Below are 17,553 nucleotides of genomic sequence, written 5' to 3' on the forward strand. Positions count from 1 at the left end.
ATATATATATAGCACTTCGCTATGTTTATTATTCTGTTTCTTGACTCTATATATATTTTGTGGCATTACGAGACCGATGTGTATGACAGTGTATTCTCAAAGTCTGAATCTCTTGAACAGTTGAACTGTTGAGGTATTGATAGTTTTTCCCCTTTTCTTGTTGATAATTTCTTATGATATCACTAAATTTTATGACCTGTTATTCGTCAACGATCTACGGAAGTCTGGCCACGTCAAAGAAATTGTGTATGTCATAATTAAATAAACAAAATAATATTTCACATCAGCAAGAATATATAAATTTTCATGTATACATATCAACGGTTTGAAGATCCCATTTTCATAAAGGTTTCTATTTTATTATTGGAACCATTTAATATTAAAAAATTAGATGGGTTATAGTTACATAAAAATCCCTGTAACACCTTGTTTGGATGGAGAGTAGAGGAAGGGAAGGAATGGAAAGAAACAAAAACTTTCCGTTGAATCGTGTTTGGTTGTTAAAATTATGTCGGAGGTGAAGGGTATAGGAGGTGAAAGGTTTAACCTTGTATCATTATAATTAATAGAATCGGTTTCCCTTCCAAATTGGGGTGTAACGGATGGAAAGAAATTTTGTTACAAATATTTTTAGAAAAAATAACACAGATACCTAACTCTATATTTTACATATATAATTCTCATACAATATTTTTTCCTTAAACCTACAACAGTCACCGAATTTCTCATTAACCTCCTAAATTTTAATTAACCAAACAAAAAATAAGACGGAAAGGAAAGTTACATTTATTTTCTCTTATTAATCATCCAAATACGAAGAGGTTAAATATGTTAATCTTCCTTTCTATTCCATTCCATTCCCTTCTATTCTTAACCTCCTATTCCTTCCTCTACTCTCCATCCAAACATGGTGTTAACCGGTCGATCTGATACATCATATATATATATATATATATATATATAGAGAGAGAGAGAGAGAGAGATAGGCTAATATCAAAACGTTTCCTCCCGTGCAACCGAGTCATTTTCCGATTTTTAAAGTCCAAACGACCGATACGAACTGTTAGATGTTTAATCCATATTGAAATGTGCTTGGAGACCAAATTTTACATTTTTTGGAATTTTTTTGCTATTTATTAAGATGGTTTGAAAATCGCTGTTTTTATTAAAATTCTGCACCACTGAAAAACAGCGATTTCAAACCATCTTAATAAATAGCAAAAAAATTTCAAAAAATGTAAAATTTGGTCTCCAAGCACATTTCAATATGGATTAAACATCTAACAGTTCGGATCGGTCATTTGGACTTTGCAAATTGGAGAACCGAACCGTTTGTTCCTGAGTCCAGGAACAAACGTTTTGATATTAGCCACTCTCTCTCTCTCTCTCTCTCTCTATATATATATATATATATCTATATGAGATGGGCTACGGTGAGTTGCAAAGTAAAGCGACTATTTTACTTCACGCTCATATTTTGCGATTTGAAAGTCCAAACGACCGATCCGAACCGCTCAACATGATCTCCATATTGAAATGTGCTTGGAGACCAAATTTTACATTTTTTGGAATTTTTTTACTATTTATTAAGCAATTTTGAAAATTGCTGATCTGATGGTCCAGAAATTTTTACTGTTTTTTACTGTTTACAGGAAAACAGCAGTTTTCAAAATTGCTTAATAAATAGTAAAAATTTTCAAAAAATGTAAAATTTGGTCTCCAAGCACATTTCAATATGGAGATCACATCTAACGGTTTGAATCGGTCGTTTGGAGTTTCAAAATGAAAATACGACGTGAAGTAGAAACGCGTTTTACTTCGCAACTCACCGTAGCTCACCTCTATACACACACACACACACGCATTAATATTCACATCGGAGGGTTTTTTTTTTCGATACAGACAAAAATAACATGTACAGGTGCGCGCTACTTCTTTGGATGTCCAGAATAGAGGCTATTATAGAATAACGACTATTCGGAATAACAATGTGCATTCAAACAATATTTTTGTTATTCAGAATAGTTAGAATAACTGCTATTCTCTATTCCTTGTAAATATTGGAATAGTTACTATTCGAAAATATAAAGAGAGAAATTTTTTTTTCTTTTTCATCAACACACTCTCGAAATGACAAAATTAATACTACTTTATGTTATCTCCACGTTATGATAATTCATTTAAGACCCCACTTGCTTATATTTTTTTCTTAATTAGCACATTGTTAACATTGTTATTTATTAGTTACAACTATTCACTATTCCAAATGTACAATCAAAACAATATTTTTACTAATCGGAATAGCACTATTTTCACACTAATTTAAAAATCACTATTTTTTCTCTATTTTTATTTACTATTCTCAAATTTCGCTATTCTAACTATTCTAGTTCTCATCCAAACGTACCCATGCCAAGTCATGATGGGATTGTAACGAATCAAAAGGCTTATATATTCTTAGAACATAAATTTAACATAGAATATAATACATGTTCAATTTTTATTACAACTACATAAATCATCTCTTTATTTACGAGTCCTGATTTTTTTTTTTTTTTAAGTTTGCTGTTTAAATTGGGACGAATCAATATGTTGTCATTTTCCATGAGCATTGACGAACAAGTTCTATACAGAAAAATTGAATGTCTAAATGCTCCGATATATATAAATAATTTGTGTTGGCTACCAAAAAGTATGCTTCCACTTCACTAAAAAAATATTTAATCGGCGAAGATAAGAAATGACTATATGCGAGCGAAAGTAAGTCAACATAAATTATTATTTTTAATTACCGATAAGAATATTCGCAAAAACACCAACACAATAAGCATTAATTTGTATCCGATACAATTAAACATTTTTATCTTCATGGATACTCTTACAAATTCTTGTAAAATTCATTTTTTTTTATAACCCAGCATCTTTCATATGCCTTTTTCGAAAGTAAAACCCACACTTCTGATGCGTAAAGAGATAAAACTCATGTTACTATGTCAAGCCAGCAATTCTATGATAAATAATCGATTAACACCTTGTTTGGATGGAGAGTAGATTAGGATGGGAGGGAATGGAATGGAAAAAAAAATAAAACTTTTCGTCGAATCGTGTTTGATTGACAAAATTATGTCGGAAGTGAAACCGTGAAGGATATCAGAGATGAAATGTTTAATCTTGTAAATATTTTTGAAAAAAATAACACAAATATCCAATTTTACATCTTACAAATATAATTCTCATACAAGTATTTTGGCACAAATCTACAACAACCACCTAATTTCTTATTAACCTTCTAAATTTTAATCAACCAAACAAGAAATAAGACAGAAAAAAAAATTAAATTTATTTTCTCTCATTAATAATTCAAAACACAAAGAGATTAAATATATTAATCTTCCTTTTTATTCTATTCCATTCCCTTCTATTCTTCACCTCTCATTCCTTCCTCTACTCTCCATCCAAACAGGATATAAGAGGCATAGAGGGGAACCAAAATTTGTATTTACATGCATGTTATCACGGTCAAGTTACGTCCAGTTTTGGAAAAAAAAAGATCACGGTCAAATTCTTGATAACAATAATAAGCATTAAAGAAGATTGATGCGAAGCCAAGAGAAATTCGATGATTTCAGACTACTAATTATTTCCTCTTTGTACTTTCTGAGATTTGCTGTCTTCTCCTTGTTTACTTGCAGTTAGAACAAGCAAGGTTACTGTCCCGTTGAGGTGAGAGATTTATTACAATAATAGTAAAAAGTCTCAAAACTGATATCTCAAACCATGCATCCCAATTTAGTATAATTAAGATTGCACTCAGTCTTCTCATCAAAGAGAGTCCAAATCTACTGCAATTTCAGTTCCGATTTCAGATTTCTGAAATCCCTCCTCTCTCTTCTCTTTCTCTCTCTTCAAAGATTTTTGAGAAGAGATAAAGATTATTCTTAAATATATTTCTCTCTCAATTTATCCTTAAATAAATATTATTTTTTAGCGAAGTTCAAGGAATAATCCTAATTAAAAGTCAAAATATCCATTGTTAAATGGATCCAACCCTTTTTCTGATTACTTTAGAGTGTAAAATATATTAATCATAGAAGTTACTTAACAATTTCCAGATAACAATTTATTAAGCCAAAAGAAATACTGGAAAACAAGAATAAAAGTCATATTACCTTCTTTCAAAAAAAAAAAAAAAAAATCAATATTCAGTCCTTCAAGTGCAATCTCATTGTTTCATCAATTTGATGAGGATGCACAATAATGTGATTCCTTCACTAAGTATAATGCAAGAAGGAAAATGTTATTAATATCAAGATGGACATATTGAAGAATCGTAAACTTAGTGCTGTGGTACAAACTCTGTTTCTACGAAGAGGTCGCATGTTCAATTCTCAAAAATATTATTTAAAATATGTTGGATGTATCAGAACATTTTAATAAAAAAATTATATATAGACACATTGAAACTAATCTAAAAGATGTTGAGATGTACTGAGACTAATTGGCGCATGCAAATAGTTTGTGAGAACAATAAAAAAAATTAAGATTTTGGCAAATGTCCATGCTTAAAATAAATAGAGATGTGATTTTAAATGCAGTTGAACGCATAGAGAAAAATGACCGTTTGGTGGTCATTCTTAGGGGTGATGATTAGTGGGTATCGATCTCATAAGATTTCTAACAGCGGTACGAGGAATCAGCCGGTTTTCTAAGCTGTGCTGGAGCATAGATGGATTTTGGAGCACATAAATCTTATCACAATTAGGAATGTCAATGGGTACGATACGGGTAGGGTAGAACTATTTTCATATCCATATCCACTAAGAATTGATCTTGCTTACATCATATCCATACCCACTAAGAAAATAACCTATTTGAGTCTATTTTCAAATCAAATTCGATTCGATGTCCGATGGTAGTCAAAACTGCTATGTTAAAATCTTTATAACCTAATTAACCTATTTGAGTCTATTTTTTGCTTATAATTTTCTCCTCTCTTACTAAATCTGATTCACTTTGATTTACGTGTGCTGATGAGGTTTGATATGTAAAAAGTAATAATGTTTTACAAAGCTTTTTTTCAATTTCAGATTCTAAATTTGAAATACAATATATTTTTAGATAATTAATGTTGACGGCACCAAAAGAAAACTCTGTTTTTGAAAAGAAAGATAAATATTTGAGAATAAATTTGATCAGTCTATTAATTTTCTTTATGATTTGAAATTTTTGAAAGGAAAGAAAAAAATATCATATCAAAAAGGGAATCTCTAGAGCACACATAGGCGGAGGTGATCTAGTTTAGGGAGAGTAATTGTCTATTTCTAGTCCATTTTTTATTTCTAAAGTATATTGCTTTTGTTATTTTTTTTAGAAAAAAAATACAATGAATATGTTTTGTGTTTAAAATAATTACTAATATTGTGTGTGTATTGCAACAGAGATATATTATAATAGAACAAAAAAAATCTCATAAAAAATGACATATTTTCATAAAAAAAAGACTAATGAAAAATTAATTATTCAACAATAAAAAATAGACCAACATATTAACATACAAATATAAAACTCATTTTTTAATGACAAATTTATGAGCTTTTTTTTTACTGATACATAACATTTTTTTTTGTTATGTTGCTTGATGTTCGCTTACAAAAGTATGCTACAAAGTTTCAGTACAATGATTAATTGTACCTTTTAAAACTTTGAGTTACTCTCGATTAAGACTGCAAGTGCATAGTCTTGCTCGTATAGTAAAATCAGGTATCGATCCACAGGGACGGTTCTTTTCTATTCTAAATTCCTACAAATCCCAGTTAGGTACTAGAAGTGTGAAAAGTTTGGTTTGAATTCGTTTTAATTTCCTGATTTCAAGTGACAATTCAATTAACAGTAAATGAAAGCAATTAAAGGTTTTGGTTTTGAACAATGATAAAAGGCGCTCCCAGGGTTTCAGGTTTCATCCCAAACTTTGCCTTCTCTGGACCTATCACGCGACTCGCATCATCTCTGATGCGACCCGTATGATGCGACTCGCATCATCTCTGATGCGGGTCGCATGGCCCTCGAGCAGAGCTGACATGTGTTCCTATCTAAGTTGATTTCTTGTGCGAGGCTTCAACCTGTAGCTCTCACCTACTGGTATCTAACCTAAATTGATTGTCTGGTTTGCTAGAAGTATCCACAACCTTTCGATAATGGAAAGTTCACCTCTCGGCTACTATTGATCTTAGATCTACTTCAAATGCTAAATCACAATTGCAAGAAACATCAAGGCCAAATTATTAGAAGAGATGCTATAGACATCTAACAGTAGACAATCAAGAATCAATCAAGCAATCAAAATCAAGCAATCAATGAATACTCAAACAAAGAATCACACAAGTTCAAACTTAGATCAAAACAACATGCAACTCAAAGACAAAGCTTAGAGACTACATCCTAACCCTAGGAACTAAAGATCTACTCAAGCATGGTGAAAGAAAGCATAAAAGAGAGAGAGAATAGGCAGATCATGATGAAGCTCGAAGATCCAAGGTGGATTGGAGAGGATCTTGCAATCTTCTCTTCTCTTCTTCTTCAAGCAAGCTCCAATCTCGTTCTTCTCTCTTGATCTCTGCTCTCTAAGTGTTCTGGAATGTAAAAGGGGAAAAAGCTCTCGAAATTCTGGCATAGGACCTGCTTATATAGGCAACGGATCTGACTTGGGGCTTATCGGGTTGAATTTGAATTGGGCGGCAACAGTTGATGCGACTCGTATCAGGTGGATGCGACTCACATCATCTGGTCTTCAAGTGAGGAGTGAGGGTCGCATCGCAGGTCGCCTTGGGCTTTGATGCGACTCGCATCAGGTGGATGCGACTCGCATCAGATCTTCCTGAAGTCTGCCATTTGCTTGATTTTACCCGATTTCGCTTGATTCCTGCAAAGTAAGAACCAAAACATAGCAGTACCACATTCTAGGGATATTCAAATGTAAAAGGCACTATTTGTTGATTCAAAACATAGATTTTTGTATGGAAACAAGTCGAAATAATAGGTCTAATAATGTGATATCACTTGACAAGAAATCAAGATTTTTTTTTATCAAACTAAGTTGTATTATTTGTTGTTGTCATATTATGATATCTTCTCTTATCATATTATGACTCTTGTTTTTGTTATGAGGGTCATCCTCTTCTTTTTTTAGATTTATATGCATTTGTGCACCTAAAATAGATAATAGAATCATGTTTGCTTAAATGAGATTATTAAATAACAAATAACATTCCTTATATGATATAAAAATGAAGATATGACCAATCAATTATTAATCAATTCAAAAAAATTTAAATCACATTTCATCACCAAAAAGAAAACAAACAAAATAAACTTGTGCAATTAATAATTCTTATCTCTTTAAATGAAATTAATAATTTTCTTCTTTCAAAAAAAAAGAAAGAATCAATATTCAGTCCTTCAAGTGCAATCTCATTGTTTGATCAGTTTGATGACATGCACAATAGTATGATTCCTCCACTAAGTATAATGCAAGAAGGATAAGGTTATTAAGATACATTGAAGAACCGTGAACTTAGTGCAGTACAAAGAGGTTGCATGTTTAATTCTAAAAGATATCATTTAAAATATGTTGGATGTATTGGGACATTTTAATAATAATAATAATAATAATAATAATAATAATAATAATAATAAAAAGATAAATACATTGAAATCAATCTAAAAGATGCTGAGGTATACCGAGACTTATTAATGAAAAAAAAAGGATAGGTGCATTCAAATGGTTTGTGAGAACAATAAAAAAAATAAGACTTTGACAAATGTCCATGCTCAAAATAAATAGAGACGTGATTTAAATGCGGTTGAACGCTATCTTTTGTTGGTCTTTCAGAGGAGAATGACCAATTTGGGATCTATTTTCAAATCAAATTCAATTTGATGTCCGATCGGAGTCATTCAATCAACTCTAAGATTTATGTGTATTTGATCAATACGAATCTTTAAGTTAACTACGCGGATATTGAAGTTGATTGGACGGTTCTAATCAAACTTCAGACCGAATTTGATCTGATATCCATCGAAACGCTGTTGATTCCATATATGAGACTATATGTTTGACAGAAATCAAACCCCTTATTTCTTGAAGTGACATGAAGAATTTTAGTACTAGTGCATAAGGATTTAATTTTGATATCACAATTTACAACCATTGAGAAATAAAGATCATTTTGCACGATTATATTCAAAATGAGGAGGGTTCAAATGCCTCCATGTTTTTGTGCCTCCATCTCTCTCCATTATTTTCAAAGTTCAAAAAGTCGATCCGAACCGCTCAACCTAACCTCCATACTAAAATATGTTTGGAGACCAAATTTTATATTTTTAGGAATTTTTTTACTATTTTTTTAGATAGGTACAAAATCAGTAAATCTGAACCATCTAAAAACAATATTTTTGTACCTATCTAAAAAAATAGTAAAAAAATTCCTAAAAATATAAAATTTGATCTCCAAACATATTTTAGTATGGAGGTTAGGTTGAGCGGTTCGGATCGACTGTTTGAACTTTGAAAATGATGGAGAAATATGGAGGCATGATGGAGGCATTTGAACCCTCCTCATTCAAAATATGGATGTATATTTTTTTTTCAAAAAGTATAATATTTCTTTTAACAGTTGCAACATGACAAATATCTTGTGTTGTTCTTTTTATTTTTGTTTATTTCTGTTTTATGTTTTGTGTGTTAGAGCACTAGCTAGTTTCCAGTGTTAGCAACACGGTGTCGACATAAAGAAGCTCTTCAAGTGGCATGCTGTTGTAACTGTTTGAGCAATCCCATGATGGACCTAACATTCTTTCTCTTTTCCTTTTTTTATCTCTTATAACTTTTTATCTAGTATGTTTTTTTATTATTCATCTTTAGCTTAATTAGGTTTTTCACCTTTCTATCCTTCTTTTACAGATATTTTCCTTTGTAATGCAAATGGAGTAATCATAAATATGAGGATTAAGTCACAGTTACTTATTCTATCTTTTACAAGTTATAGTTTAAATTAATCTGTCTAAAAAAAAGAATAAAAAAAATGAATCTTTATATAGTGAGTCCAACAAGTAGAGTAAATGTAAAGTAATTTAATCCGTCTAAATAAATAATTTAACTTTGACATAATTTTATTTTACTTATCATATTTTACATATCATTAGATAATTTAAGTGTGGAGTAAGAAATTTACTCTGTCTCTCACCTCACAATCAAACATGATTTTAAATTATAAAAAAGACTTCTGATGTGAATTTAAACCGTGCGAGGATATATGTTAATCTAATTTATGAACGATACATATACATTCAAAGTTATAATTTATCTTAGTTTATAGCGGGTATCCCATTTTGTGTGAGTGGGAGATGTTGGATTTATTAAATGGTACGCTCGTTATGGGAAACCTGAATCCAAAACATGACCCGTTATGAAGAGGTACATTGGTTTTATATAAACCGTATCCTTCTGTCTCTTAATATCTCTCTGAAAAACGTGTGAATAGTGACAGCCAATTAAAGAGAGAAAAAATAGAGAGCACCAAGAAACATTCTGTTAATACTTGAAGGCCTTAAGTCGTGGAAAACGCAGGGCTTCCGGCTTCGGCTTGTGATTCCTTGCAGAATCAGTAATACTGCTACGCTCACAAAATCTGCTTCCGCACAAAAATTAACGGAGTAATTTGTAAGTTTTATCTGTTAATTTACATATTCAACAGAAAAACTAAACGATGTCTCAGTACAAAAAACTATATGGTCATATGGATGTCTCAGTACAAAAAACTAAACGAGTAACTTTACACAGGTTAATTTAACCTAGCTCAATCATTCAAAAGAAAAGAAAATGACAAAAAAGAGACATCCATATCGTATTCAACAGTGTGTTTTTTATCGGTACATGGAAGGAAATTACCTATAACGAAGTACATTCCAGCTAGGATAACATGATGATGATGTTTTTTAATTGAATTTCCAATTATGTTTAGGAATGTGACATACAACATTATCAAATTATAATAGTCTTTTTGAAACAAATGGAACTGTACTTTCAGATGTGAAAGCAAAATCTATAATAGATCAAATTCAAAATAAATAAATAAAAGATTTTTGTTGTTGTTGTTGCCAAATAGCCCGTAGGCTAAATAAAATAAAATAAAAACATATTGCATAATGCAGGGGCGGAATCAGACTTTCGAACTATAGGATCAAATATGTATAAGGGTCAATCATATAACTACAGATAATGGGGATGAATTTTATAATTCCAAACCATTTTAATCTATATTATATAGAAAATTATACATAAATACTAAAAAATATTAAAAAAAAAAAGTGGGAACAATTGACCTCTATCCACCCTTCTTCCCTCCACCTCTGACATAATGAATTGAGGAGAGCAACGCATAAGCATTGATTCTTAATACTTGTAATTTTTATAAAAAGTACTTTCTATAATTAATATTTGTAGGCTTGTAGAGGATTAGGTAAATAAAAACAAGATATTGCGCTAACGTCTTTTAAAGTATGTTATACGTCCGTTTAAGTATTTTCTATTTATATTTGTAGGATTGTAGAGGATTAGTTAAATAAAAACAAGAAATTCTGCTAACGTCTTTTAACTAGGGGTGTCAATGACACCCGTTTACCCGTTTACCCTACCCATATCGTATTCGATAAGATGGGTATGGGTAAAAAAAAAATTTCGTTAGATAAACGGGTATGGGTATGGATAAGGATTTTTTTTCATTAGATAAACGGGTATGGGTACGGGTAAATGTTATTTCGTACCCATTGGGTAATGGGTAATTATATAAAATAAATTATATCATACAAAGAATATTATGCTAAATATTTTACTTTTTTATTTGAATGTTTTATTATTTAGTTAAGGAATTGAATTTGAATTTTTTCAGAATTGCATATTTATATTTTAATTTTATATTAGTAATTGTGATTGCATATGTATAACATGATAAATTTTGATAGTTTATTTAAAAAAAAATTATTATATTTGTATTATTCGTTATTCGCCCACTACCGTTTCGTTACCCGCTAATCTTAACGGGTATGGGTAGGGTAGGGTAAGGCAATTTCTTAATGGGTATGGGTAGGGTATGGGTAAGATCAATTCTTAGTGAGTATGGGTGTGAAAATAGTTCTACCCTACCCGTATCGTACCCATTGACACCCCTACTTTTAACCAAACAAGAAAAGTGTGTTTATCCGTCTGTTAAAGTATTTTCTATTTACTTTTTCTTAATATCTTAAGTTCCCCTTTTTTGCCTTTTGAACGTCTTTTTTACCATACAGAAGCGACTAGAACGACTTCCCATACTTTGTGGCTTTTAAAATTTGAATTGTTTGAAGGATACAAAAGTTAGACTGAATAAATGTTCTATTGGAGCAATCCAATATATATCATTTGTCATCTTCAAGTATTGCATAAAAAGTATGAACTTGTAGGTTAATTTTATTGAAATTATTGATGAGAAGAAATAATAAAATTTATAATATCAGAAATTTAAATGGTGCAAGAGATATGAATTCACATTTCCTCAGGTTACCTGACTGAGTACAATCAAATTAGACGGTCGAAGATTGGAATTTTTAACTTGGCACGAATATCAAAGCACAAATAATACTGCCCCTCTGTTATCCCGAACAGTCACCGGCTGATATTAAATCTGGACCGTCCGTTTCAATTTTGTTGAGTCAGGTACCTGGAAGGATACGGACCCCAAGTCCCAAGAGATACGGTGACCGAGTTTCAATAGAATTTCGGGCCTACTTAAGAATAACAATCAAAATAAATCGAGCACGAAAATTGAATTTCTTGTTGGGCCGTAATAGGAAATGAGGAAAAAAAATCCCGCTAATTAATTCTACCTGCATAGTTTCTGGTGGTATAGAAATTGATAATTACCACTTTGCTTATTTCCGACTAAGCCCCAGCTAAGCTGTGTGAAAACCTGTACCAGTTATTGCCCTACTGGTACGAAATGGTAAAGTTCTTTGGTGTTATTTCTGATTTTTCTTTTATTTGATTGCTTTATTCAATAATGGGTACTCTCTGAAGGTTTTCAGTTACAAAACTTAAAAAAAATAAATGACTGGTAACTATTTCAATAAGGTTTGTATGGTACCAGATGCTGGTACCATAAGATATATCAATTAAAATACTGGATTTCCACTATAATTAGTTTCAGTCTTTTAAAACTATTTATGTACTGATTGTACATGTTTGTCTATATGTGAACCATGTTTGCTAGCAATTGAAAGAAAATCTCTAATTTGTTAACTGGAGATTGAGTTATAAATTGTGGGACCAATTATGCCCGCAATAAAAAGTCACTCTCCTCTGAAGTAACTCAAAATTTTAGTTTTGATTCAGACCGTACGATCAGAATCCGGACCATTTCAGTTCGAGGTGGAATGCACGATGAGCCTTTAATATTCGTGCCAAAGAAGATCTAAAGGTCCAGATCAAAACTCAAAATTTGAAATACTTTAGGTGATATGAATACCGCAATAAAATACTACATTAAGTTTTCAGACTGTCCTTGAACAAGTTTTTATAGTTTGAAGTAGAATTTGTATGTTGTTACTGTACTTCTATAATTGTTTTAAATTTTTCTGAAATTTATTTTATAATTTTCTTAAACTATAAATTTTAAAAAAATTTGTGTAACTTGTAAAATTTATTTTTTATTTTTTTATTAAAGGGCTTCACTGCTTCAGTATATCTCAGCATTTTTAATTGTTATTTTTATAAATTGAACAAACGTCCTCTTAGAAAAGAGACGAGGACTGGTGCCACTGCACTAAGTCTGTAATTATGTAACTTGTAAAATATGTAATTGAATTGTAGATTAAATAAATTGAAATGTAAAACCTTGAGTAATAACTCAAGTAACATACTCTAATCAAATACAAAATAATTTAAGTCAGGACTTAAGTAACAAGTTTGAAATTAAATCTAAGCAATTTAGTTCTCCACAATAAAATATAAATTTAATTAACTTGCATACGAACTAATTCGCAACAAACACTGAACTCAGTCATCAATTCGTAAGGCCAAATTTATACCAATGGAACAAGACTTAGCACTCTCGATGTGATCAATTCGTAAGGGTAAGGCCAACTCAAATTATCGCTCCTCTCATTCAGACCTAACCTAACCAAAATCAAGCCGTCTCTTCTCCAAAATCGATCGCCTCTCTCTTCTCCCGTGCGCCTCCCTCCTCCGGTGCCGATCGCCTCTATCTCCTCCGGCGCCTCTCCCTCCTCCGGTGCCTCTCAAGCGGCTCCTCTCCACTGTCCGCCGTCGCCTCTCTCCTCCCAGCGCATCACCGTCTTTTCTCCAGGTATTTCACTGAATTGAATTGGTTTAGCGATTCTGTCACTAGATTTGGATTGTTTGGTTTAGTTATTTTGTAACTGAGGCTTAATATTTCATCTTTTTTTTTTCCTTTTAATTTGCATTCTCGTCTGTCTGACCTTTACAGTATATAGGCGGGAAGTTTGGGTTAATCAAGTCTAAATAACCCTTGTATTGACCATTAATCTAAAGTTTAAACAAGCATATTAATTTTTAATCATGCAATTATTTCATATTTGCCCCTGACATCATGCGATTCTATCACTGATTCACTGAGTGTCACTTAAATAATTGTTTGCATCTGGTTACTTGATGTTTGTCTTGTAGTTGGTTAATTTGACATTTTGGTTGTATTTTAAACTGAATTTACGTTCAAATTTATGTGGAGATCTATGTGTGAATTTATCTGAGCATTAATATTCATATGGATATGATTGAGTTGAAATTTGGTTTTAAAATGATTTTTAATATGCTGGAATTTGATGTAATTCTTTCCTCTGACATGTGACACAAGTTATTTTTAATGGGAATATTTGCATGTTTTGAGTGGAAATAAATTCATATATAGTTTAAAATCCGCATATGCAGTGACCAACCGCATGCATGAACAAAACTGCATTTTATAACATTGAATCTGTGAACCATCAATAATTAATAAAGTTTAAGCAGCCCAATAAATAAACGTGTGGCCGAATAGGCATTCTAAAAAGTTACCTGGCCCAATAAATAAAATTTGGGCTTGGGCCCAAACATTTTCTAAACCCTGAAAAGCTAATAAGAGATTTGCGGTGTCTTGAAAGGTTTCCGACGAAAAAAGAAAATGTCGTTGATGAGAGGAGATCTGCTGATAAGGGTGAGAAAGCTGGTGAAGGGATATGCCATGGCGACGCCACCCTGGCTCAAAGCCATGGAAAAGTAATGCCCTGCCCTGCCCCAACTTCTCTTCTCTTCTCTTCTCTTGTGACTTTTAATGAATTTAGGGTTTTGATCCAAATTTGTTAACAGAGCACCACCAGTGACATTTCCTAGACCTGATGCAAAGATAAAGAAGAGCCCCAACTTCTCTTCTCTTCTCTTCTCTTGTGACTTTTAATGAATTTAGGGTTTTGATCCAAATTTGTTAACAGAGCACCACCAGTGACATTTCCTAGACCTGATGCAAAGATAAAGAAGATAAAATTGGAAGAGGATGATTATGTCAGGTTATTTCTCAAGTACAACACATATTCTGGGTATCATGATGCTATTAGGTAATTAATTTCCTCTACTCTTCCTTTCTCCTTTCTCCTTTTGTTTCATGCAACTAACTGCTAGTTAGTTTACAATTTTCAATTTTGCAATGCTCTTATCATTTCTATATTTGAACAGATTAAGTGAATTTGACCCGCCTGCTGCACGTATATTTGCATGGCGTGTATTACAACTGACAAAACAAGGTGTTGGTGAACAAGAAGCCGTGGCAGTTGCTGAGGTAATTGATCCAATTATGATTTTGCCAGATTATTCCCAACATTTTACTGTAATTGTGATGATTAGGTCATTTTTTTCCCCAAATGATGATTAGGTCATTATTTTGATTCCCAAACAATTAATGCAGTACTGCACACACATCATGTGTTTTGTTGCTGTATGATATTTGGTGAGAAGTTAACAAATAAAAATGGTTCGAATGAGTCTTCTGTTACTACTTACCAGTGATAGAAAAAGAGATTTTGAAGAAGACTTATTCATCTTCATTGTTCTAGCTCGACATCTAAATTTTAGGTGTAGTTTGCCAAGATAAGAAAAGAAACATATTAATCTGTATGCAGATGGAATTCGTAGCTGAAAAGAAGGCGAAGATGAAGGCATACAAAGAGTTAAAGGCAATATGCAAATTGCGGGGGAAGAGGCCTCCTGAGAACCCGTACCCATGTCCCATCGATGAGATACAACGTGAGGAGAAGAAGTTTGTCAATGAGCGCTTCTCCAACCCAAAGATACTGCAGATTGTTCAGAAGATGAAGGAGGAGGAGAATGAACAAATACGGGAGCGCCAGGAGGCTGCTGGCATTGCTGGAGGTGGTGGCGGCAGTTTTAGTCGCGGTGGAGGTGGATATGGTGGCGGTGGTGGCTTTGGTCGTGGTGGAGGAGGATATGGTGGTGGTGGCGGTGGTGGTGGCGGTGGAGGTGGATATGGTGGTGGTGGTGGTGGCGGCTTTGGTCGTGGTGGAGGTGGATATGGTGGTGGTGGGGCTGCTGGTGGATATCAGGGTGGTCGTGGAGGTGGATATGGTGGCATGAGTGGTGGTGGAAATGGTGGATTTGGTCAGTTTCGGTGAGTTTGTTGTCAGGTATGTAAACTAAAGTGCTTTTTGTGTATTTTTTAGTGAAAGAACAATTTCAGTGTCATTCTTATTCATTTTTTGGAACGTCATTTGTGCCCTTGCAAAGAAATTCTCTTCCTAATTATTACAGTCAGAGAGGAAGTAAGGATAATTGTATTTTACTAGCACATTTGTGTTGCTTTTTTTTTAAGAAGGAAAATATATGATTTGTTGAAATTTTAGAGTACACTCAGAAATTGTTATTTTAATGGAGATTTGATTTGATTTTTTTTTTGTGTGGAACTATTTTTGTTGTTAAATGGATCCCCGTGATGAACGATTTAGTAATCTTAAGTATTAAAATTATGAATTCTCAGCGGCTCCCTCATAATAATATAATTTTGAGGTCGAGGAAGTAAGATTTCACACATGTGGAAACTAGGCTTTTCTGAGGGATCCTTGATTCTCTATCTAAATGTTATTCTTTGGCAATTTCTCATGTACAGAACAACTAAAAATCTTAAATTTCATAAGAGGTATACCTTTGTTTTGAGATTTTATAGTGGGATGTCAAATAGGCATGCACGGATTTTGAGGTTTTGTTGGATCATTCAGAAACTGTTAAACAAAAGATTTTTTTTTTAAGAAAATATATAATTCATGTTGTTTTGCAGCTTTTTGGTCTCTTGTGGGTGTTATAATCTCTGATACGGTGTTGTTCCTATTGTTTTTTCAGGATTTTGCCTTTAGGGACATTCTGTTGCTGTCCAATCTGATATGATCTGATCGGCTGATCGTACAAGATATTTTTACCAGCATCATTCCTTTTCTTTTCTTTTGTTCTTCCTTTGGACAAACCGTTACTGGTTCCTGGTAACGAGTTCCTTAGACCATATTGTAGTTTCGCTCTAATGCCTACCTCACTTTGCCGCTCCTCACCGTTACCATGTTTTCCTCAGACCCCATTTATCTTCCTGCCACAAACTTGAGTGTTAAAACAACAATTTAGAAGGTTGGAATGCGAATCTTTTAAATTATTTTCATTAAACTGTTGAAACTTCTATAAAGAAGCAATAAAGATGACATGTATGAAGCTAAGTTTCTCATTCACAAACAAACATCATGACCTAAGAAAACCTTTTTTTTTTTTTTACATAAAATTTGTTGACATTTTGAGAAGGTTTAAACATTTAGAAGGCAATAACATTATATTTGGGACCATTTGAAATTCTCTGATTCAAATAAAAGGTATATGAAACCAATATATTCCCTAAATCATGGGATATATTGTGAATTGCAATTAGACATTCTTTTTTCTCTATGCTATTGGATTTGATAAATTTAAGGAACAGAAATTTGGTCAAAATCATTTCTTTTCGTAAATTTGAAGTCCATTTCACGAACATGCAATCTATTAATAATAGAGATTAAATCGCTATAAGTATTTATACCTTTAATTCTCCTTACAAAATAAAGTTATACTACATTAATTTATTAAGCCCTTCAATTTCAATTTTCTAGTCCGCCCCTCAGACTGGCTCCAAAAATATGTAGAAAAAATAGAGAGATGTTTACGGTTTGTTTGTGTGCTCCAAGGCTCAAAAGAAGGCCATGGAAATTAAGGCCTGATAGGCTTCTATGCTCTATCATCATTCAAACATTAAATAAAAGAATTTATAATTTGTTGGTGCTTTTTTATATATATTTTTTCTTTTTTTGAATAATGCAATGATGCTTTTTCATAGTTAATTCTTCAATATCATGTTCTCAAAAGGACAGAAAGAATAAACCATTCATCAGAAGGTTGTTATGTTGATTTTAAGTATATGCCAAAGT

The 17,553-nt window shown here is 32.4% G+C and overlaps 1 protein-coding gene across 3 annotated transcripts; it reads left to right on the top strand.

Moving 5' to 3' along the window:
- The first annotated feature begins 13,260 nt into the window (after positions 1-13,260).
- LOC144556156 (uncharacterized) lies at positions 13,261-16,938 on the top strand. 3 transcript variants are annotated; one of them, XM_078304650.1, is made up of 7 exons: positions 13,261-13,397; positions 14,212-14,326; positions 14,539-14,661; positions 14,780-14,882; positions 15,223-15,565; positions 15,626-15,744; positions 16,454-16,938. In XM_078304650.1, exons 2-6 carry the CDS (start codon positions 14,232-14,234, stop codon positions 15,730-15,732), a joined length of 771 nt encoding a protein of 256 aa, XP_078160776.1. In that variant the 5' UTR covers positions 13,261-13,397; positions 14,212-14,231; the 3' UTR covers positions 15,733-15,744; positions 16,454-16,938. The 3 variants fall into 3 exon arrangements, with proteins under 3 accessions (XP_078160776.1, XP_078160777.1, XP_078160778.1); XM_078304651.1 differs by having other exon boundaries at positions 13,265-13,397; positions 15,223-15,502; positions 15,581-15,744; XM_078304652.1 differs by having other exon boundaries at positions 13,270-13,397; positions 15,223-15,520.
- The last annotated feature ends 615 nt before the right edge of the window (positions 16,939-17,553 follow it).

Source organism: Carex rostrata, chromosome 6, assembly GCF_964058835.1.
Source record: "Carex rostrata chromosome 6, lpCarRost1.2, whole genome shotgun sequence".
NCBI lineage: Eukaryota > Viridiplantae > Streptophyta > Magnoliopsida > Poales > Cyperaceae > Carex > Carex rostrata.

What these genes read in the sequence shown, in the direction of transcription:
- LOC144556156 (XM_078304650.1), top strand. Translation starts at nt 14,232, where the DNA reads ATGTCGTTGATGAGAGGAGATCTGCTGATAAGGGTGAGAAAGCTGGTG. An exon ending in TGGCTCAAAGCCATGGAAAA is followed by an intron (nt 14,327 to 14,538) that starts GTAATGCCCTGC and finishes ATTTGTTAACAG; the next exon opens with AGCACCACCAGTGACATTTC. An exon ending in GGGTATCATGATGCTATTAG is followed by an intron (nt 14,662 to 14,779) that starts GTAATTAATTTC and finishes ATATTTGAACAG; the next exon opens with ATTAAGTGAATTTGACCCGC.